The sequence below is a fragment of the Mustela nivalis genome, assembly GCF_964662115.1.
Source record: "Mustela nivalis genome assembly, chromosome: 17".
Lineage (NCBI taxonomy): Eukaryota > Metazoa > Chordata > Mammalia > Carnivora > Mustelidae > Mustela > Mustela nivalis.
Window position 1 is genome coordinate 32,980,376 of NC_139036.1, and position 17,342 is coordinate 32,997,717.

Here is a 17,342-nt window from a genome sequence, read left to right on the forward strand (position 1 = left end):
ATGAGCAGAGTGTGCTGCTTCTACTGTGGGGCCTGTAGCCCAACTGCTCACCCCGCTCAAGACGGCCAACCCCTAAGGGTAATCCAGGTTGACGGATGAGGGACTTTTTAGTTCATGTTTAGCGATCAGGATGCTGTCTGTGCGGCTCATTGTCTAGAAGATCAGCAGGTTTCGGGGGAATTGCAATGATCTCTTTAGTTTGTCACCTCGAGAGTAACATCAAAACCTCTTTTTTTCCTCTGTTGACAGAATAACACTGATGGACTTCATGAACTTGCCTGTGGGGGCTTAATTTATTGCCTGGGAGTTGTGTTCTTCAAGAGTGATGGCATCATTCCATTTGCCCATGCCATCTGGCACCTGTTTGTGGCCACGGCAGCTGCAGTGCATTACTATGCCATTTGGAAATACCTTTATCGAAGTCCAACAGACTTCATGCGACATTTATGACCAGTCTGTACTAGGTCTCGAAACCAGTATTATTTCAATTATGGCACTTGGGGAGTGGGGTAAGAGCTGAAAGTTGCACAGAGGAAAAAAAAAAAAAAAGAAGACAACAGCACTGACTTTCTTTATATCTTTTGAATATAATTACTGTGAAAGTATAAAAGCTGTGTTCTGGAATATTCCCCCTCACAGCAGATAAATAAGGTAGTGAATTAATTATTCATTCCATTCCACTATCATGAAGGACTCTGGATAGACTTGGCCAACCGATGTTTACAAACAGAATTTTGTATTTTAATTTTACAGACTTTACTACATGATTTTTCTAAATTACTAGGTCAGGCTATAAAAGTCAGTGCAACGACAAAGCTTCCTTTATAAAAGAAAATTGTTTCTATCACTTTCCCATTAGCTGTGTGAAGAATCATGGACAGAACTTACACTACTTTTACCATGTTTCATCTTGGCATAACATGGTTATTTTTTAATAGAAAATTTCATTTTTTGTAAATTTTTAAAGACTATTTCATTGAAGCGCATCTCTGCGGTTCCTCATTCACATGAATTTTTGCAGCAAGCTGTCAACATTCCACAAACGAACAAACATAATACCTCTTCTGATAGTTTTATTAAGCATAGAGAAATTGCCAATTTTTAAAAATTGCAGTTTTCCAAACTTTTCTGCCAACCTCTGACTCTGAATTCCATGCTGCTTTGGGCCATATACTTGACCTAGTTTGGTTTACCACTGATGGAAAAGTATTTTGATATCATTAACTTTTTCAAAAGATTCAACTTTTTCTCTATGCCTTTGCCATGTTTTCTTCAGGATCTCTTTCAGCAGTGGATGAGTATTCACATCTGTATTCTGATGGTATTACTGGAGTGATCATCCACTGAAGACTCCTGGAGAGTGTTGTGAATTACACTGAGTAGTGGTATTGCCTGTTTGGTGCCCGTCGGTTAAATCATTGTCACTTAGCTTAATATTATCCGTTTGATGCTTGTTTTCAATTGTGGAATTAGATGCACAAATTCACATTCTTATCTTACCCCTGTATCTCCTGATAATAGTTTTTTCTTTTCCATAGAAGAATATTTAAAGCATTGTTTGACAGATAGAAACTCATGCATCTGTAGTTCATGGGTTTTATCCTGGCTCAGTGGAGTGGTATTTAATATATTGTTTTTTGGTTTGCCTTCAGTGTCTTATATTAAGATTAACATGAGCTGCATTGTTTATTACTCTCCTGTTGGTGTTTTAATAAATGAAATAACCTTGCCTTTCGATCCGTGCGGATACCGACTGTTTGCTAGATTTGGGTTTGATCAGTGAAAGAATTGGCTTGACGACACATTTAGGCTTATTCATTGAAATTTTGTACTGATGTGGCTTGAAAAGAGGGTTTATTTTGGGTGTGCATATTTAGAACTCTCTGATTTGGGTGAATTACATGGGAATAAAGAACAGAAGAAATGGTATTTGCTGGTAAATTCTTAAATAGGCAAGGTGCCCAGTGATAACACCAACCAGACCACCCCTATATCTGCATGATTCTGAACATCCTGATGCCTGTTATTTTGTGTATATTCTGTTTTTAATATATTAACTTTTGTGGATTCATTTAAAGTCTGCTCAAAAGTAACACTGTCGAAACCACCAAAATGTATGTAAAAAATTGTGCTGTAGACTAGAATAAAATTGTTACTTGGATTTGTTCCACTGTCTCTAAATTAGATGACTGTGAAGATGAGAATGCAGTTTTGAGAGCTTGAGCTCATCCAGCATTGTAATTTGTATACTAGCCTTTTTTCTTTTTTTTTTTGAGAAATCAGGATAGAAAAACAAATGTGCCCTGTCATCTAGAACTTTCTAGTCCATATTTTATTTTATTTTATTTTATTTTTCTAGTCCATATTTTAATAATTGAAATGCCAGAGCCAGCTCAGACATTAAAATCAGCTTTTTTTCGGTTTAAAATATGTTAGTTGGGGCCTAAAGATTATAACCTAAATGATGTATCATTACCAAGAGAAGCCTTTTGCTTTAGTTTACAGAGTAGACTGCAGGGCTGAGGTTATACAGTTTTATATTGGCAACCAGACACACGTCATATGGCAAACAAAGTGAATGCTTGATGTCCTCCTCCCCTCTTCTACAGTGCAGGAAGCAGATTCAGAGAGGTCTGCCTTCCTCCAGGGTCAGGGAGCGGGGACAGGAATGCAAGTCACCATATACACCACTGTATTTTCAAAGTCAGCAATAACAAACCAATCCAACTTGAACTGAAAATTCATTCAGCATGGACGTCAGTTTAGAGCCTCGGTAAACCCTCAGACAACCCTCCATCAAACCCAGTTTTGAAGATGGGAGTGTCTTAAAGCATTATTATTCCCTATAATTCTGTCCTCTGGTCCACCAGGGTAACCTCCCCTATTTCTAGAGCATCTGCCCTGTGCTCTCACCTTCTGATCAATAACTTCAGCCTAAAACTATTTCCTTTTTTTTTCCCCCTCCTAAAACTGTTTTCTAAAGACCAGACCTCTCATCAACTGCCCAGATGCCCCTCAGCACATTTCGCCCCACCTGTCCCAGACGGAATGGAGTTCACTGTCTTTCCTTCTTTCCCCACCACCAAGCCTATTTTTCTCAAGTTCCCTCTCTTAGTTCAGGCCATGGCCAGAGTCTCCCACTGATCCTTGATTTGTGTCACACTCAAATCCAAGCAGTTGGCCAGAGCTGTCGCCTCTGCCTCAGTCACAAGACCCTGACCTGCTTGCTCCCCCTACCCCTTCCCCCCACAAGGCCCTACAAAGCCCTGGTGAACAGCCCTCAGGCTGCTAAAGCCACCTCCGCCATATCCCACCACTGGGTACACCCCTCGAACAAGCACAGTCGCCGCACTACAACCAGCATTTTCATCCCCGAATAGTTGACGCATGGCTCTTCTCTGCTTTCAAACGTCCACAGACTCAGCCTCCACGACTCAGGCCAGCCACCTGGTGTCTTCCTGTGCTGACTACTCACCCTCCCTCCAGGCCACACAAGACACAGCCCCACAGTGAGTTTCACAGCCTCCGCCCAACACTGTGCCCTCCCAGTGCACAGCAGCTGCTGTTCCTCAGCCTGGATGCCCTTCGCCAGCCTTTCTCCTAATGTGGCAAACATTGCCTCATTCCCAACCTCCATCAGATGCCCTCCCCTTTGACTCCAGCACTGCTAATGTGGCCGGTCACGTTGCCTGGGGATTGAGTTTGCTTCTCTGCTCCCAGGGCTGACCTCTTTCAAAGCAAGAGCTGAATCTTTACCTCTGTCCTCAGTTTGTGGCACAGCACTGGGCTCACCGGAAGAGAGCCTTGAGCCAAAGGAGAGAGAGAGGGTGGGTCGGAGGAGACAGACTGACAACGAAGTGGTTTGGACCTAGCACCTCTCCTCTATCATGAGCACTGTAGCAGGCTCTAACTGCCTGCCAGGAGCCTACTTCTAGCTTCCTTGGCCTTACTGGCTTCCCTGACCAAGGGTCAGCTAGCAGTTCATAGCAACCACAGGCAAGCTGATAAGTAATTGTCATGGAAATATTAGATAGTGTATCCTAAATGAGGAAAAAAGCCAGCCTTGTTTATTGAAGCTTCCAGAGAAGGAACTGTGGAAGATTTATAAGCCTGGAAAATTACTTTACCTACCCTACTTCCCTTGGGTCCTCTTTTTCTGAACATATTAATAAAATAAAAATAACACTCAGTTCTGCAACCCCTGAGCCTTAGTATGGATTACACTCAAAAAGCAGCAACTTTAATACAACATTTAAATATTTTGTATAGTTTTACTTTGAAAATATATATAACACTTGGGAAAATAGAGCACAGAAAAAATGTTTTTTTGAAAAGATTTTATTTATTTATTTGACAGAGAGCACAAGTAAGCAGAGGAAGGCAGAGAGGGGGAAAGCAGGCCCCCTGCCGAGCAGAGAGCCCCATGCAGGGCTCAATCCTAGGACCCTGGGATTAAGACCTGAGCTGAAAGCAGAGGCTCAACCCACTGAGCCACTCAGGCGCCCCAGCACAGAAAAACTGTAAATCACCCAGAGTTCATTCATCCTAATGCATTTTCATGTATTTCCTATAAATAAGCCACATACGTGATTTTTGTGTTCTGCTTCCCCTCACACTTATTTCATAAACATTTACAACATATTATACAGTTTCTGTAGCCAGAATTTTTAGTGGCTCCACCTTTTTTTCTGGACTGGAGATATGCAGTCTATTTTGCTTAATCATTCACTTAATTTTGGATTTTTAGATTGTTTCCAGCTTTTATTATAAACTACTGCGGTGACACCAGTGCATAGCTTTGTCCAAATTTATGATTGGGACCTAAAGGTAATAATAATAAACAACTAAGGGCTTCCCATGTATTGGGAACTGTGCTAGTTTGCACGGATTATCTCACTGAACCGTTAAAAAAATTCTTAACGGGTAGACAATTTTATTATCCCCATTTTACAGATGAGGAAACAAACACAGACGAATGAGTTTCCTCATCCAAGCTAAGTGGCAGAACTGGATGGAATCCAGGAAGCCTGGAGTCTGTTTTCATTCTCACGAGTACAGTTCCTGATTAAAGGTTTGCTGATGGGTCTACCCAAAGGAAGACCTCTTAAAAATAAAACTTACTCCAAACCTCCACATTTTTACTGGGTGTCTTTAAATTATGTCATTTAGAGGGAGAGTAGAATAGGAGTGTCTCCAAAGGAAACTGACCACACAGAAGCTGGTTCCGCTCCCTCGTTGTCAAACAAAATAAAGTTTCCCAAGAGGGCCCAAGGAATGTTTTTAGTTTAACAAGGTTAGAATGACTGTGTTCATGTCTTTCTGCTGTTTTTGCTATTTTAAACGGAGAGTGCCAACATGTTCTTGCGTCCAGTGCCATTCCCACCTACATCCCTGTGATGTATTGGTGATGTTATTTTTTCCAAGAAGCAGTGCCACTGTGCACTCTAGCCACTTCGCAAGGGGAGCTAAGCTCTTCTCATCAAGGCCCTGTTCAACACAACAGAACACTCTCCTTCTCCTACACAGCTCGTTATCACTCAGGCTTTCACGGCAGTCAGATGGTTTCAGCCGACACAGACTGGCTAGGCTTATGGAGGCCCTGGAAAAATAGGCTTTGGAGGCTTACCTCATCTCCTTGGAGCGGTCACAGGTCTTCTTACCATTCTGTGCCAGGCCAAACTCAGTACGCCCAATCAGATGTGCCCGTTACTGAAAAAGTCAGGAAAAGTGTATTGATCAAGAGGATTTGGTTCTCTTAAAATCACGAGTGTTTTCTGAACCCCATGTGTGAGCTGTGTGTTGAGTTGGCGTGGAATCATCAGCCAGCCTGTGACAGATTGGGTGAGTTTAGGCAAGTTACGGATTACCTCTGAGCCTCAGTTCCTGTCTGCAAAAGGGGTATAGCACTTCCCTCATACTGCAGTCATAAGGATTGAATAATAAACCACAAGTGTCTAGTTTATGCCTTCTGGCATATGATTGGCACCAGATAAATGTTAGCTTCCTTCCCATATGGCCAAGCTTTTAAAATTATGGTTATAGCCCACCTGCAAAGATTTTTCATGCAAAAACAACCTGAAGGAACATTTTAGCGGCACTCAAAAAATTGTGTGCATCTTTAAACCCTTAAAAATGGTCCCGGATCAACCTCCGGCCCAGACTATTACTAGGCCATGTGGTCACCCCAGGCTTTCTAATGATTTTGTGCCTTTTGTAGCAAATGTTCTTTAAAGATTCACTAAATTTCTTGAGACAGAGGCTGAATACTACATGGAAAATAGTGGAAAGGGAAGAAGCTGGGCAGTTGTCCTTTTGTGCCCAGATGGGAATGTGCATACTCCACTTAGACCACAAGCCGCTAGTTAATCGGACCCACACTTTGTGGATAGCAGTTTGGTCACCATCTGCTGTTGTGGGAGACTCAGCCACTAGACCAACCCTTAGTGGCTTATGAGAGAATTGCTTCTAACCACGGTGCAATCAAGTCTTTTCTATCTCGTTTTCTTGCTTGATGATCTTGTAGAGTTTCCTAGGCATACATTCATTCAACAGATATTTTGGGAGGGTTTTAGGTATGTGCCACGGACTGGTCTAGACACTGGAGGTGCTGTAACGAAAAGCCAAACAAAAAAACAAAAACCTTGCCTGTTGCTATGATTCTCTGCCTTTCCTCCCTTAATCTGGATTGGAGGCTTGATAGGTTTTTGCTGATCTGGTTTCTGGCACTATCCAGCTGCCTGGGGCCAGTGAAAGCCAGTGCAAAGTATGTACACACAAGAAGAGAATGATACCGATCTAATTAGCCTTTCATCAGACCTGCCTTACTTTGTGCAAAAGTCTGCTGGGCTGAGTTCAAATTCCCTGTCCCATGCAGCTCTTGCTTTGGAGAACACTGAAGAAACTCCTCATTTAAAGGATCCCCTGTGGTAACCTCTGCCCTCAAAGGGACATTCCTCTAGCCTAAATGACAGCCCTCTATTCAGCAGCACGTTTGTTCAAACCCATCAGGTTCCTTTGAAGCAGGTTTTGCATAGCCTCCCGGGCTGGAAACGATGAATGGGAAACCTCGGTTTGGGCCAAGATGTTTCCCTTCTTTGTTTACAGCATCTGGGATTCCTGTAGTGTAGTGTCTCCTCCCCCACCCCCTCCCCCCATCATCCTGTCTTGTGTCAGCACACGTGTTTAGTGGCCAGGGATGCCGTTCTGTGTAGAGTAAGTCTCTGCCCTCCGGGGCTCCCACAGTCTCCTGGGGAGAAGGACTGACTGGGAACAAATTAGCAATTATAATGTAACATAATCACCGTGTTTGTATTGGATGCTATTATTGGAGGAGGAAGTGATTAACTCTCCCCAGGGGACTCGAGTTCTCCCTACAGGGGCAGTATTTCGGCTGAGACTTGAAGGGTGAGTGAGAGATTACAGAGGGGAAAGGTGAAGAGGCAGTGGGTCCACACAGGTTAGGGGAAGGACAGCATTCCAGGCATGGGAAGGAGGACGTGTCGGGGAACAAGCGGGGGTGGGGGAGGGGGAAAAGGGGTGTGGGGGGGGCAGTTTGAGGAACAGCATGAGGTGCCCTTGGGAAGTGCTGCATGGGATGTGTGGAAGAGGGGTGATAACATCTATTCTCTGTGACTCAGGGACCCGTGTGTGTGTGTGTGTGTGTGTGTGTGTGTGTGTGTAAGATGCTATTGTATGCATGTGAATTTTTCTGCAGCAAACCCTGCATCCTAGACAGCGTTCTTTGTCCCCATGTTTCTGGGACACCACACCCCATAACACCATAGAATTGTTATGGAAGGCAAATGTTTTACGGTCCATCTGAGCTAATCCCTGTGTTACTGTATTAACACTGAAATAATGCATGGTGCGGTACATTGTAAATTGGTTGGACGGATGATCCATTATTGGGATTATGATCCTTTCCTGTTGACGTAGGTAATCAAGATCTGAGGATATTTGTGGAGACCTTCATGTGGGCATCCAATTTATTCAACAAAGAATGAGCCCGTCCTGTGTGCCAGATGCTGGTCCAAATGTTGGGGATAAAGCATTGAACAGAACAGATGCAAGTCCCTGCCTCATGGCACTGACATTCTTGCCGACATACTGACTGACATACATACTTCACTAGAAGTAAAATGTAGAAGCAAAACACATAGTATGTTTTAATAAGTGGTATGGAGAATCATGGTCGGGGGGATGCCGGGGCAGGCGTGTGGATGTGCAGTCCCCTGCACTTGGGGAAGGCTGCACTGAGAAGGGGGAAGACCTGAGGGTGGGCCCCAGGCCACAGAGACACCTGCTGGCACAGGAGGCCCCTGACAGGAGCATTTTGAGTGAGCAGAGAACAGTCTTGTCTATGAGGCCACAGGGATAACAAAGACTCTCCCTCTGCCAAACTTGACTCCGCCCCCTAGAATCTTCTTTCTGACTAGTCCCTGACTTCAGGCTCTGGCCTTGACCTGTTAAGTTCAAGTTTAGCAAGTATCCTGCTGGTCAGTTTAGGGAAAATCCCCCATTCTCAGAAGCAAATGAAGTTCTTCATTCCCCACCATTGGTGTCTTAAAACCTTGGCTTTTGCTTTCGTAAGACTCTCCCGAGTCTTATTGAAATTATTGAGGAAACCTAATTTCCCACCCGCCTCTTGGCTGTGAATTCCCACTTGACCTGGTTATATTCACAGTGGAATTGATTGTCCCCTACTCTAAAACCCCATTCCAGTAGCCACCCCCTGAATAAAGTCTGCCTTCCCATCTTTAACAAGTGTCATGACTAACTTTTTCTTTACTAGGGTACTGATTAGTGAGTACATGGTGCCTTGGAAACCACGGTATGGTCCACAGGCACAAGTGTGGGGGGGTTATTATTAGTGCTGGACTTTCTTCTGGAATCATCCAGAAGGTGTTAGAAAGATCCCAGCATCTGGATTTTGAATAATGAGGGGACCCTGGCCCCTAAGTATTAGAAAGAACATGGGCAGCCTGACTTGAATCTCAGTTTATTTATCTTTAAAATGTAGATGATTAAAAAAAGAGAGAAAGAAAAAGAAAATGCAGATGTCAGTAGTAAGACTAACCTCAGAGGCTGAACACTATACAAATGTGAATTTAAAAATGAGCACCAATCTTGGGACATCAGGGTGGTTCAGTCAGTTAAGCATCCAACTCTTGATTTCAGCTCAGGTCATGATCTCAGAGTGATGAGATGGAGCCCTGCATCAGGCTCCATGCTGAGTGTGGAGCCTGCTTAAGATTCTCTCTCTCCCTCTACCCCTCCCCCTGCTTGTGTGCATGCACACTCTTTCTCTCTCTAAAAAAAAATAGGGGGGGAGGGAAGCACCAATCTTAAAAAGTGGGCCAGTGTATTGTGTATTCCCAAGCAGCCTTTAATTGTTCAACTGTTGGGGAGGGGAGATGGGCTACTCAGTAACTGGGAGGGAGCTGAAGGTAGCTGCCTGATCTTCCTCTACGCTCGACCTCTCCCTCGCTGGCCTTTGATCCTTTAAGAGAGAGTTTTTTTGTGTAGTGTCTTCTTTCTCCAGCCCGTTTGATCTAGCTTACTCATGTGGAGCATCCCTGGCAGGAATGGCACCCTACCTTTGGCTCAAGTTTCTCTTCTTTACTCATCAGCTTTAGGAGCTCGAGCCAGTGAGTGATAAAAGACGGGCTCTCCGTAGATGCCAAGCACTGGTTTGGTTTGTCACCGATGTGTTATGGGGGTTGTGACCTAACAATGCATGGAGAGGAAAGGGAGGAGCAAGTATTTGGCTGTGCTGAGGCTTGATTTCCTCATTTGGAAAGGACGGTGCTCTCAGCCTCAGAGGGCTATGGTGAGATTATGTGCAGAGAGTACTAACACAGGACCTGACAGTCAGTGCTGAATTCCATTCTCAATTACTGTTCACCAAAGTTGCTCTGAAGATTGTGAAAGAGCCCTTGGCTAGAATTAGGGCAAAGGGGTGCAGGCGATTACTCCCCTACTCGGCTTATTTCACCTTGTGTGAATGGCAGCCTTATTCCCATCTAAGGTTCTTGCTTGAGCCTATCTGCTGCCTGGGGAGTGTTCTTCCAACCCTGTCTTCCTTTGCCCTGCTTTGGGGCCTGTATTATTCTTATACCCTCCGAGGACTTGGTGGCACTGTCTACTCTCCCTTCTTCTATCTCCCCAGCCCTGGCCTCCCTGACATCGCTGTATCCTGCGTCCCTCTTTTCCCCCCATTTCTGGCTTCTCTGAGTCTTTTTTTTCCCGACTCCTCCCCTTTCTACCCATCCTTAAATATTGGTTCTCCAAGGTCCTCCTCGGCCCTTGAACCCTCAAGGACCCCACCCACACGGATGGTGAGGGTCTTTAGCCCCACACTCTCCTATCTCCCAAATCCTTAAACCCATTTGCCCATTGGCTATTTTCACATGGATGTTCCATACCCACCTCAAAGTCAGTGTTTTCAAAACCAAATAAGTCCTCTCTTCTCCCAAACCTGATGTGCCTTCCATATTGCCTGTGTAAGCCAACAGTAGTACTATCTACACCATCCCCTAAGCCAGGAACCTGAGAGTCCTTCTGGACCTCTCCCTCCTGTGCATGCATCTCTTGCATTCCACCAGTTTGCAAATCTCATACTCTCTGATCTCTTCCAAAATCTGCACCCCCTCCACAGAGACCCCCTGAGTTGAAGCCCTTATCCATTCTGCTCACCATGACTGCTTCCAGCAAGTCTTCTGCCATCCACCCCAACTCATCCAACCCACCCCATCCTCCCCCCACTCCATTCTCCCCATCTACCCCACCCACCCCATCCATTCCATCCACCCTCTCCACCCCATCCCATCTACTGGTCATCCACGCCACCCCATCCTCTTCATCTACCCCAACTACCCTCTCCACCCCACCCCACCCCACCCCATTCTCCCCATCCACCCCATCTCATCTACCCCACCCCATCCACCCAACCTCACTCCTTTGACTTCATCTACATCTCATCTAGTCTCTGCGTTTCTACCCAAGTGCTGTTTCTAAAACGAGACTCTTAATGATATTCTAAAATGAGAAAGCTTAGTGTTGGATCTGGTACCTCCTTACACGTGTGGACTCACCTCTTCTTACTCCCAGGTACCCTCCAGCCAAACAGAAGGCTTGCTGTTCCTCAAATGTGCCACCGCTTTATCATGCCACCGTGCCTCTGCATACGCTGTTCCCTCTTCCTGGATGCCCTGCCTGCCCTCACCTTCCTTCATTCACATTCAGCATCCCTATTTAAACATCAAGTCCAAATTCAAAAGTTACCTCTTCCTTAGAAGGGGCTCGCTCTTCACATTCTCCCAAGGAATTCCACGGTGACACTTAGTCATCACATTGCATTGTGCTCATCTTTTCCCCACCACAGCCCTCAAGATAAGGTTAGGTTACTAATCTCTGTACTGCTGATCCTTAAGAGGTTTTTGATACATAGGAGCTACTTGGAACATGCTTATTTAATAAGTGAATGAATGAATGATTGCATGAGGACTGGATGGTCACTGGCACTGAAGGGAACATCTATGGACATCAGTGCTGAGAAGACAAGATACCGGAGATGAGGCTGTCAGATGTGTACCGATATCTTCATAAATGACAGCAGAGAGAGGGCCCTGAGCCAGACTCAACTCCAGACAGCCTCCCTCCCACCACCCAGTGTCTGTCTGAGCCATCTCTCCCTTCTATCTTACAAAGTTCAGCTTGAGCAAAACAAAATTAAGATGGTAATTTTTATTGCAATGCTAAATTAAAATGACCCACGCTCCCTGAGATTACCTGCTCTTTGGGATTAGCATGGAAGATCAAAGACTGACCCTGCCTCTTTCTTACAAGTACTGCCTGAAGCCTCAGAGCAAATGATAACACCGTACAGGTTGAAAGCTGTGTCAAACCATCCAGATCAATCGGGAAGCAGAAAGAGCACCAGTTTCAAAAGCCCGGAGGTCCCATTCTGGCCAGGATCCAGCCAGGATCGCTAAAGTCCTTCCATCTTTAATCCCCAGGCAGCAGAGAAGCCTGGATTGTAGCTACCCACAAACCCAGGTGATTCTAAAGAATGCTCTGATAATAACATCTCCTAGCTTAAGACATTTCTCTTTGGAAGTGTTCCAAGTGCCTTGACGGCTATCACCCTGCATTTTATGTCCATTTTCTTGTGAGGCCATTTGGTGGCAAATGTTCTAATTCCTCTGTTACAGTTGGTGAAAGTGACTCTTCTAGGAGGTGAATAATAATCCAAGATCACACAGTGAATTGGGAGATCAAGCCAGAACATGCACCCAGGCAAAAATAACTTCCAAACGGCCACTTTACTAAGCCTTCTACGAAACATCATCTGCTCTTTATTTAAGTCTGGGGGAAAATTAAATTTGGGAAAAAAGAATAGAAGCATAATTAAAGGATCTGGCAGGAGAATATAAAACCCAGAGGGAACAACTCATTCCTTTGTGCCTTTTTTTTTTTTTTTTTAGCTGCTTGAGCACACACATGATTTTTCTTCTTCCTTATTCCCAAATGTTCTTTTTTCTTTTCTTTTTGTTCTTTATTATTATTTTTTTTCTTTAACTCAAATCTTAAAGTGCTGAAGCCAAGACTTTTGAGCACCCGACTTCCTTGGGGCCTGACTGTCCCTCGATTTTCTCTGCCAGGGCCTGACTGAGCACTTCGACCCTGTTCTTATCACTTTTTTTTTTTTTTTAACTTTTTATTATGGGGAATTTCCTATTTACACAGAAGTACAAAGCAACTCAACTCTAAACAGAAAGGCACATAATGCAAAACAGGAAAACCTGAGCCTAAGGATGCATTTCCATGTCAGGAAACTGACCCATCCTTCTTCACTGGCACCGGGGTAGGATGAGCTCAGCGCTTGGAGGAGAATATCCACATCCAGCTTTCCCTCCCCTGAACTGCGGGGCTTTTGGAAAGTCACGCAGAGGGTTGGTTTTTTCACTTGCAAAATAGGAACAATCAAACTAATCCCACAGAATGGCTGTGACCATGAAGTGAGATAACATCTGGGAATAGGTTTTGTAAGTTACGAAATGCTCTGAAAATGTGAGGAGCTCTGAGGACTGTTTCGCAGAGCCCTCGGAGCCCTGCCATGCACGGCGTGGTTCGCATGCTCGGAAATGTAGACAGAAGGCTTGTGTGACAGAGCTCTGCCATACCCACCGTCTGTTCAGACTTGGTCCTGAACCTTCATCTTATGTCACTTTGCTTTTCACCCACTTGACTAGCAACTGTGCTACCCACTACTCATTTTCCTCCTTGCTTTGGGGACAGTTTGCCCATTGGTCTTGTCTTCCCAGGGCCCCTCTGGTCAACTGTCCTATGCTTCCACCCAGACTAGACCAACTTGGGCTGCTTTTGTTTAGAAAGGCCTTCTCCACACGGAACCTGTGATCCTTTTATTCTAGTAAAATCCTGACGGTAGTACCTACCGCCCAGCAATCAGGACTCAGGCAGGAATCAGCATGGGCTTAGGGAGGAGGACAGGGAAGGAAGACCGCTTGCAATAGACTCAGCCCCTCTCCTGTAGGTCAAGGAGGGACCTGCTCTCCTTAGAAGGTAGTTTAGGGAGCAGTGGTGAACAAGAGGAAATCCATGACCCAATGGAGCTAATATTCGGGGGTGGGGTGGGGAATGGGAGCTGACTATAAGTGAGTAAATACACTAATAAATAGAACTAAAAATAAATAATATTTCAAGATGGGAAGAAATTAATGCATAGTTATGTACTGGCAAGAGACTAGAGGTAGGAGTGGCTGACTAAGCTGACTAACATAGGGTAGTCAAGGTCATGGGTTATGGCTTCAGTTTTATAAGTGCCCTTCCCACCTCACCTTATTGTGAACAAGGAAGCTAAGAGCCCCACTTGGTACTGGCAGCCATCCCATACCCTGAAGGGAGCTAGTTAGAGGATAAAGCCATCACTGTAGATAACAGAGCAGAAAAAGGAAAAGATTACCTCTTGGATGCTTATGGGTAAGACACTGTATTGTTGAACTCTAAAGTCCACCTGACCCTGAACCTTCCAGTTAGGTAAGCCAATAACTTAAGGCCATTTTGATTTGGTTTTCCAGTGCCCAACAACCAAGAGTGTTATAACTGATGCATGTCTCTTGTGGGTTATGATCCCCACTTCAGGGAGGTCTTCTATCCAGACACATATAGCTCTTCCCATGAAGATGCTGAAAAACTGAAGCTTCTCCATCTTCTTACATTTCCAGGGACACCATTAACCAGGTGAGGCACTTGTTAACGTGCCTAACATATTAAAGATAGTTGACAAATATCTATTGAACCAAACTGATTGAATAAGCCAGATTACTGTTTAAAAGGAGAGAAGACACAGACAGTTCTAGTCTCCCAAAAGGCAAGGACATTCCAAAATAAAACTTCATAGTCCTTTCTAGGTCATGGAAGGCTTTCACATACTTTATACCATTTAACCTTATACTACTCCAAGGATCATCATTTTATGCAGAAATACAGACTGAGAAAGGTCAAGCCAGAGGCATGGCAATTAGATGATATTCATAAGGACTCTGACTCCGGTCTCTCATTCATTCCTGGATCCTGAAAATTAACTGGTTGATATAGTAGACATTCAAGTTCCTTGTAAACTAGAGGAATTCCCAAAGAGGTGTACATAGGCTTATTGACCTCAGAAAGCAGAGATTCTGGAGATGATGGCATGGCCAATGTGTTTGTCCAGACTCTGTCAGATGCTGGAGGAGCCACATATCTGTCACAGGAGTACAAGAGCCCTTTTCTGTGTAACTTCAACCCAGACTGACTGTAAATCCTACTGACTAGTGGGAGAGCAGGGTAAAATCTTGTATAGCACCCTCCTCCCATCCTTTCCCTTATCATATGGGCAAAAAATTCATTGCACTTCTTTTTAATTGTACAACTAAAATTATTTTTTAAAAATTTACTTCACTTTTAATTAACTTTTAACCTCAGAACAATTTTCAATTTACAGCAAAGTTGTGAGGATGGTAGAGTTCCCAAATATCCCCACTCCGTTTTCTGTGAATACCTTAACATTAAGATGATACACTAGTCACAATTAGTCAACCAGGATGGATAAATTATTATTAACCGAAGTCTATATTTATTCAGATTTCCTTAGCTTTTATCTAATTTCCCTTTTTTGTTCTAGGATCCCATCCAAACTATAGTCATCCTGTCTCCTTGGGCTCCTCTTGCCTGTGAACAATTTCTCAGACTTTCCTTGTTCTTGATAACCTTGAAAGTTTTGAGGAGTACCAGTGGGGTATTTTGTAGCATGTTCCTCAACAAGGATTCATCTGGTGTTTTTCTCATAGACTGGCGTTAAGGGCTTCTGGGAGGAAAAATCACAGAGGTAAAGTGCTATTCTCGTTACGACACACCAGGGGTTCATACTGTCAATATGACTTATCACTGTTGATGTTGACCTGGGATCACCTGCCTCAGGTGCTGCTTGTCTGGTTTCTTCACTGTAGAGTCACTCTTCTCTCCATACTATGTTCTTTTAGGAAGGAAGTCACTTAGGAAGGAAGCTCACGCTTAAGGAGTGGAGACTTCCCTTCCACCTCCTTCAGAGTGGAATATTGAGATAAATTATCTGTAAGTCTTCAGTGGTATCTGGCCATTCTAGCCATTTATTTATTCAGTCATTTATTTGTATCAGTATAGATTCATGGGTATTTATTTTAGTCTTTGGGTATAAATACTATTTGATTAATTTTGTTGCTTAAATTGTTCTAGCTCTGGCCACTGGCCACTCTTTTCATTGGCTGACTGCACTTTTAACCCAAATGTATATATTTTTAAAAATATTTTATTTATTTATTTGAGAGAGAGAGAGAGAGAAGTCGGTCACGAGCAGGGTAGGGAGGGCTAGAGGGAGAAGCAGACTCCCTGCTCAGCAAGGAGCCCCATATGGGGCTCAATCCCAAGACCCTGAGATCATGACCTGAGCTGAGGCAGACACTTAACCGACTGAGCCACCCAGGTGTCTCTACCCAAACATATGTTCTGATGTCTTTTTACCGAAGAGCACAAGGCAAAGAATCAGAAGACCTGAAGTTCCACTCCCCAACCCTTGCATCTCTACTACAAATTTCTATGTCACTTTGGTCAGATCTCACCTTGTCTTTTTCTTCACCTCAACAGTGAAGTTAACAGCACCTGCCTCCCGTCACCTCTGCTGTGGCTGTGAAGCCAAAACGAAGTGATAGGCAAGGACTCTTGAAAATTTAAAACGACACAAAGGAAAGCATGCAAATACATCACTTTACATCTCTGCTTCCCTTCCCCATTCACATCTGGAGAGCTTTACAGTCAAGCATTCTATGAGTATTTTCTGAGTGAAGGAATGCGGGAACGTGTGAAGGAGACTGCACACATGCTTCCTGAGTTGCGGCAGCAGATAAGCGATGGAAGAGAGAGGACGCAGCCCAGGTATGCTGAGAAAACATATTGTCCCCACCTCTGCTCATTTCAGAGCAAGTTCACGAACCTGTCAGGTGGCCTTATGATGTACAAACTGTGTTCTGGAAGAAGCAGGGATGCAGGACACAAAACATACCATCAAGCAATTTACAATCCAGCAGGCATCCAGACATACAACCAATGGTTCACAGAGGATGTGCGCTGTTTCATGGGTATCAGAAATGCATCCCTGGGGTGCCTGGGTGGCTCAGTGGGTTAAAGCCTCTGCCTTCGGCTCAGGTCATGATCCCAGAGTCTGGGATCGAGCCCCACATCGGGCTCTCTACTCAGTGGGAAGCCTGCTTCCCCGCCCCCCGACCTGCCACTCTGCCTACTTGTGATCTCTGTCAAATAAATGAATAAAATCTTTAAAAAAAAAATGCATCCCTATTTTGTGATTTTTTTCTGTAACTTGACTTATTTCTCCATCCCCCCCAGCCCCTCCTGACAGAATCTTTAGTCAAGCCAATTCCAGGCTGGCTCACTCAATTCCATGTTTTCTTCCCCTCCTTCCTGGGACTTCCTAGGGCTGTGCCTCAGTCCCGAGTGTCAGGTGCTGAGTGGGGACGGGAGGTGGGAGAGGCACTGAATACTTGCGTGTCACCTCTCACCATTACATCCGCCTCTGCCTGATTCTCAGGTGTGCTTACCTGCGGTGTGGTTGCCTGTCCATCTGCTTCATCGTGACACAGACACCGTCAGGATCCACCTACTGACTATTTGTCCCTGTCCGCCTTGGAGCCAGTGATTCTGTAGTTCCTGTTCTCTGCCTCTTGGGTAATCATCTCTCTGTGCTCTCAGACCACAGGATATGAGGACCACCTGCACAGGTGTTCCTGCCT

The 17,342-nt window shown here is 44.5% G+C and overlaps 1 protein-coding gene across 11 annotated transcripts in view; it reads left to right on the plus strand.

The window, feature by feature from the left end:
- MMD (monocyte to macrophage differentiation associated) overlaps positions 1-17,342 on the plus strand; it is a 115,844-nt gene that overhangs the window by 25,202 nt on the left and 73,300 nt on the right. For 3 of the 11 annotated variants that reach the window (XM_082707714.1, XM_082707719.1, XM_082707718.1), the window contains one exon: positions 250-2,161. The exons of 6 other annotated variants lie outside the window; for them this stretch is intronic. In XM_082707714.1, coding sequence (XP_082563840.1) covers positions 250-450 — 201 coding nt within the window. In that variant the 3' untranslated portion in view covers positions 451-2,161. Of the gene's footprint in view, positions 1-249; positions 2,162-3,418; positions 4,186-15,558; positions 15,634-17,140; positions 17,262-17,342 lie in introns of those variants that run through there. 2 more of the 11 variants (XR_014304972.1, XM_082707716.1) reach the window with 2 other exon arrangements.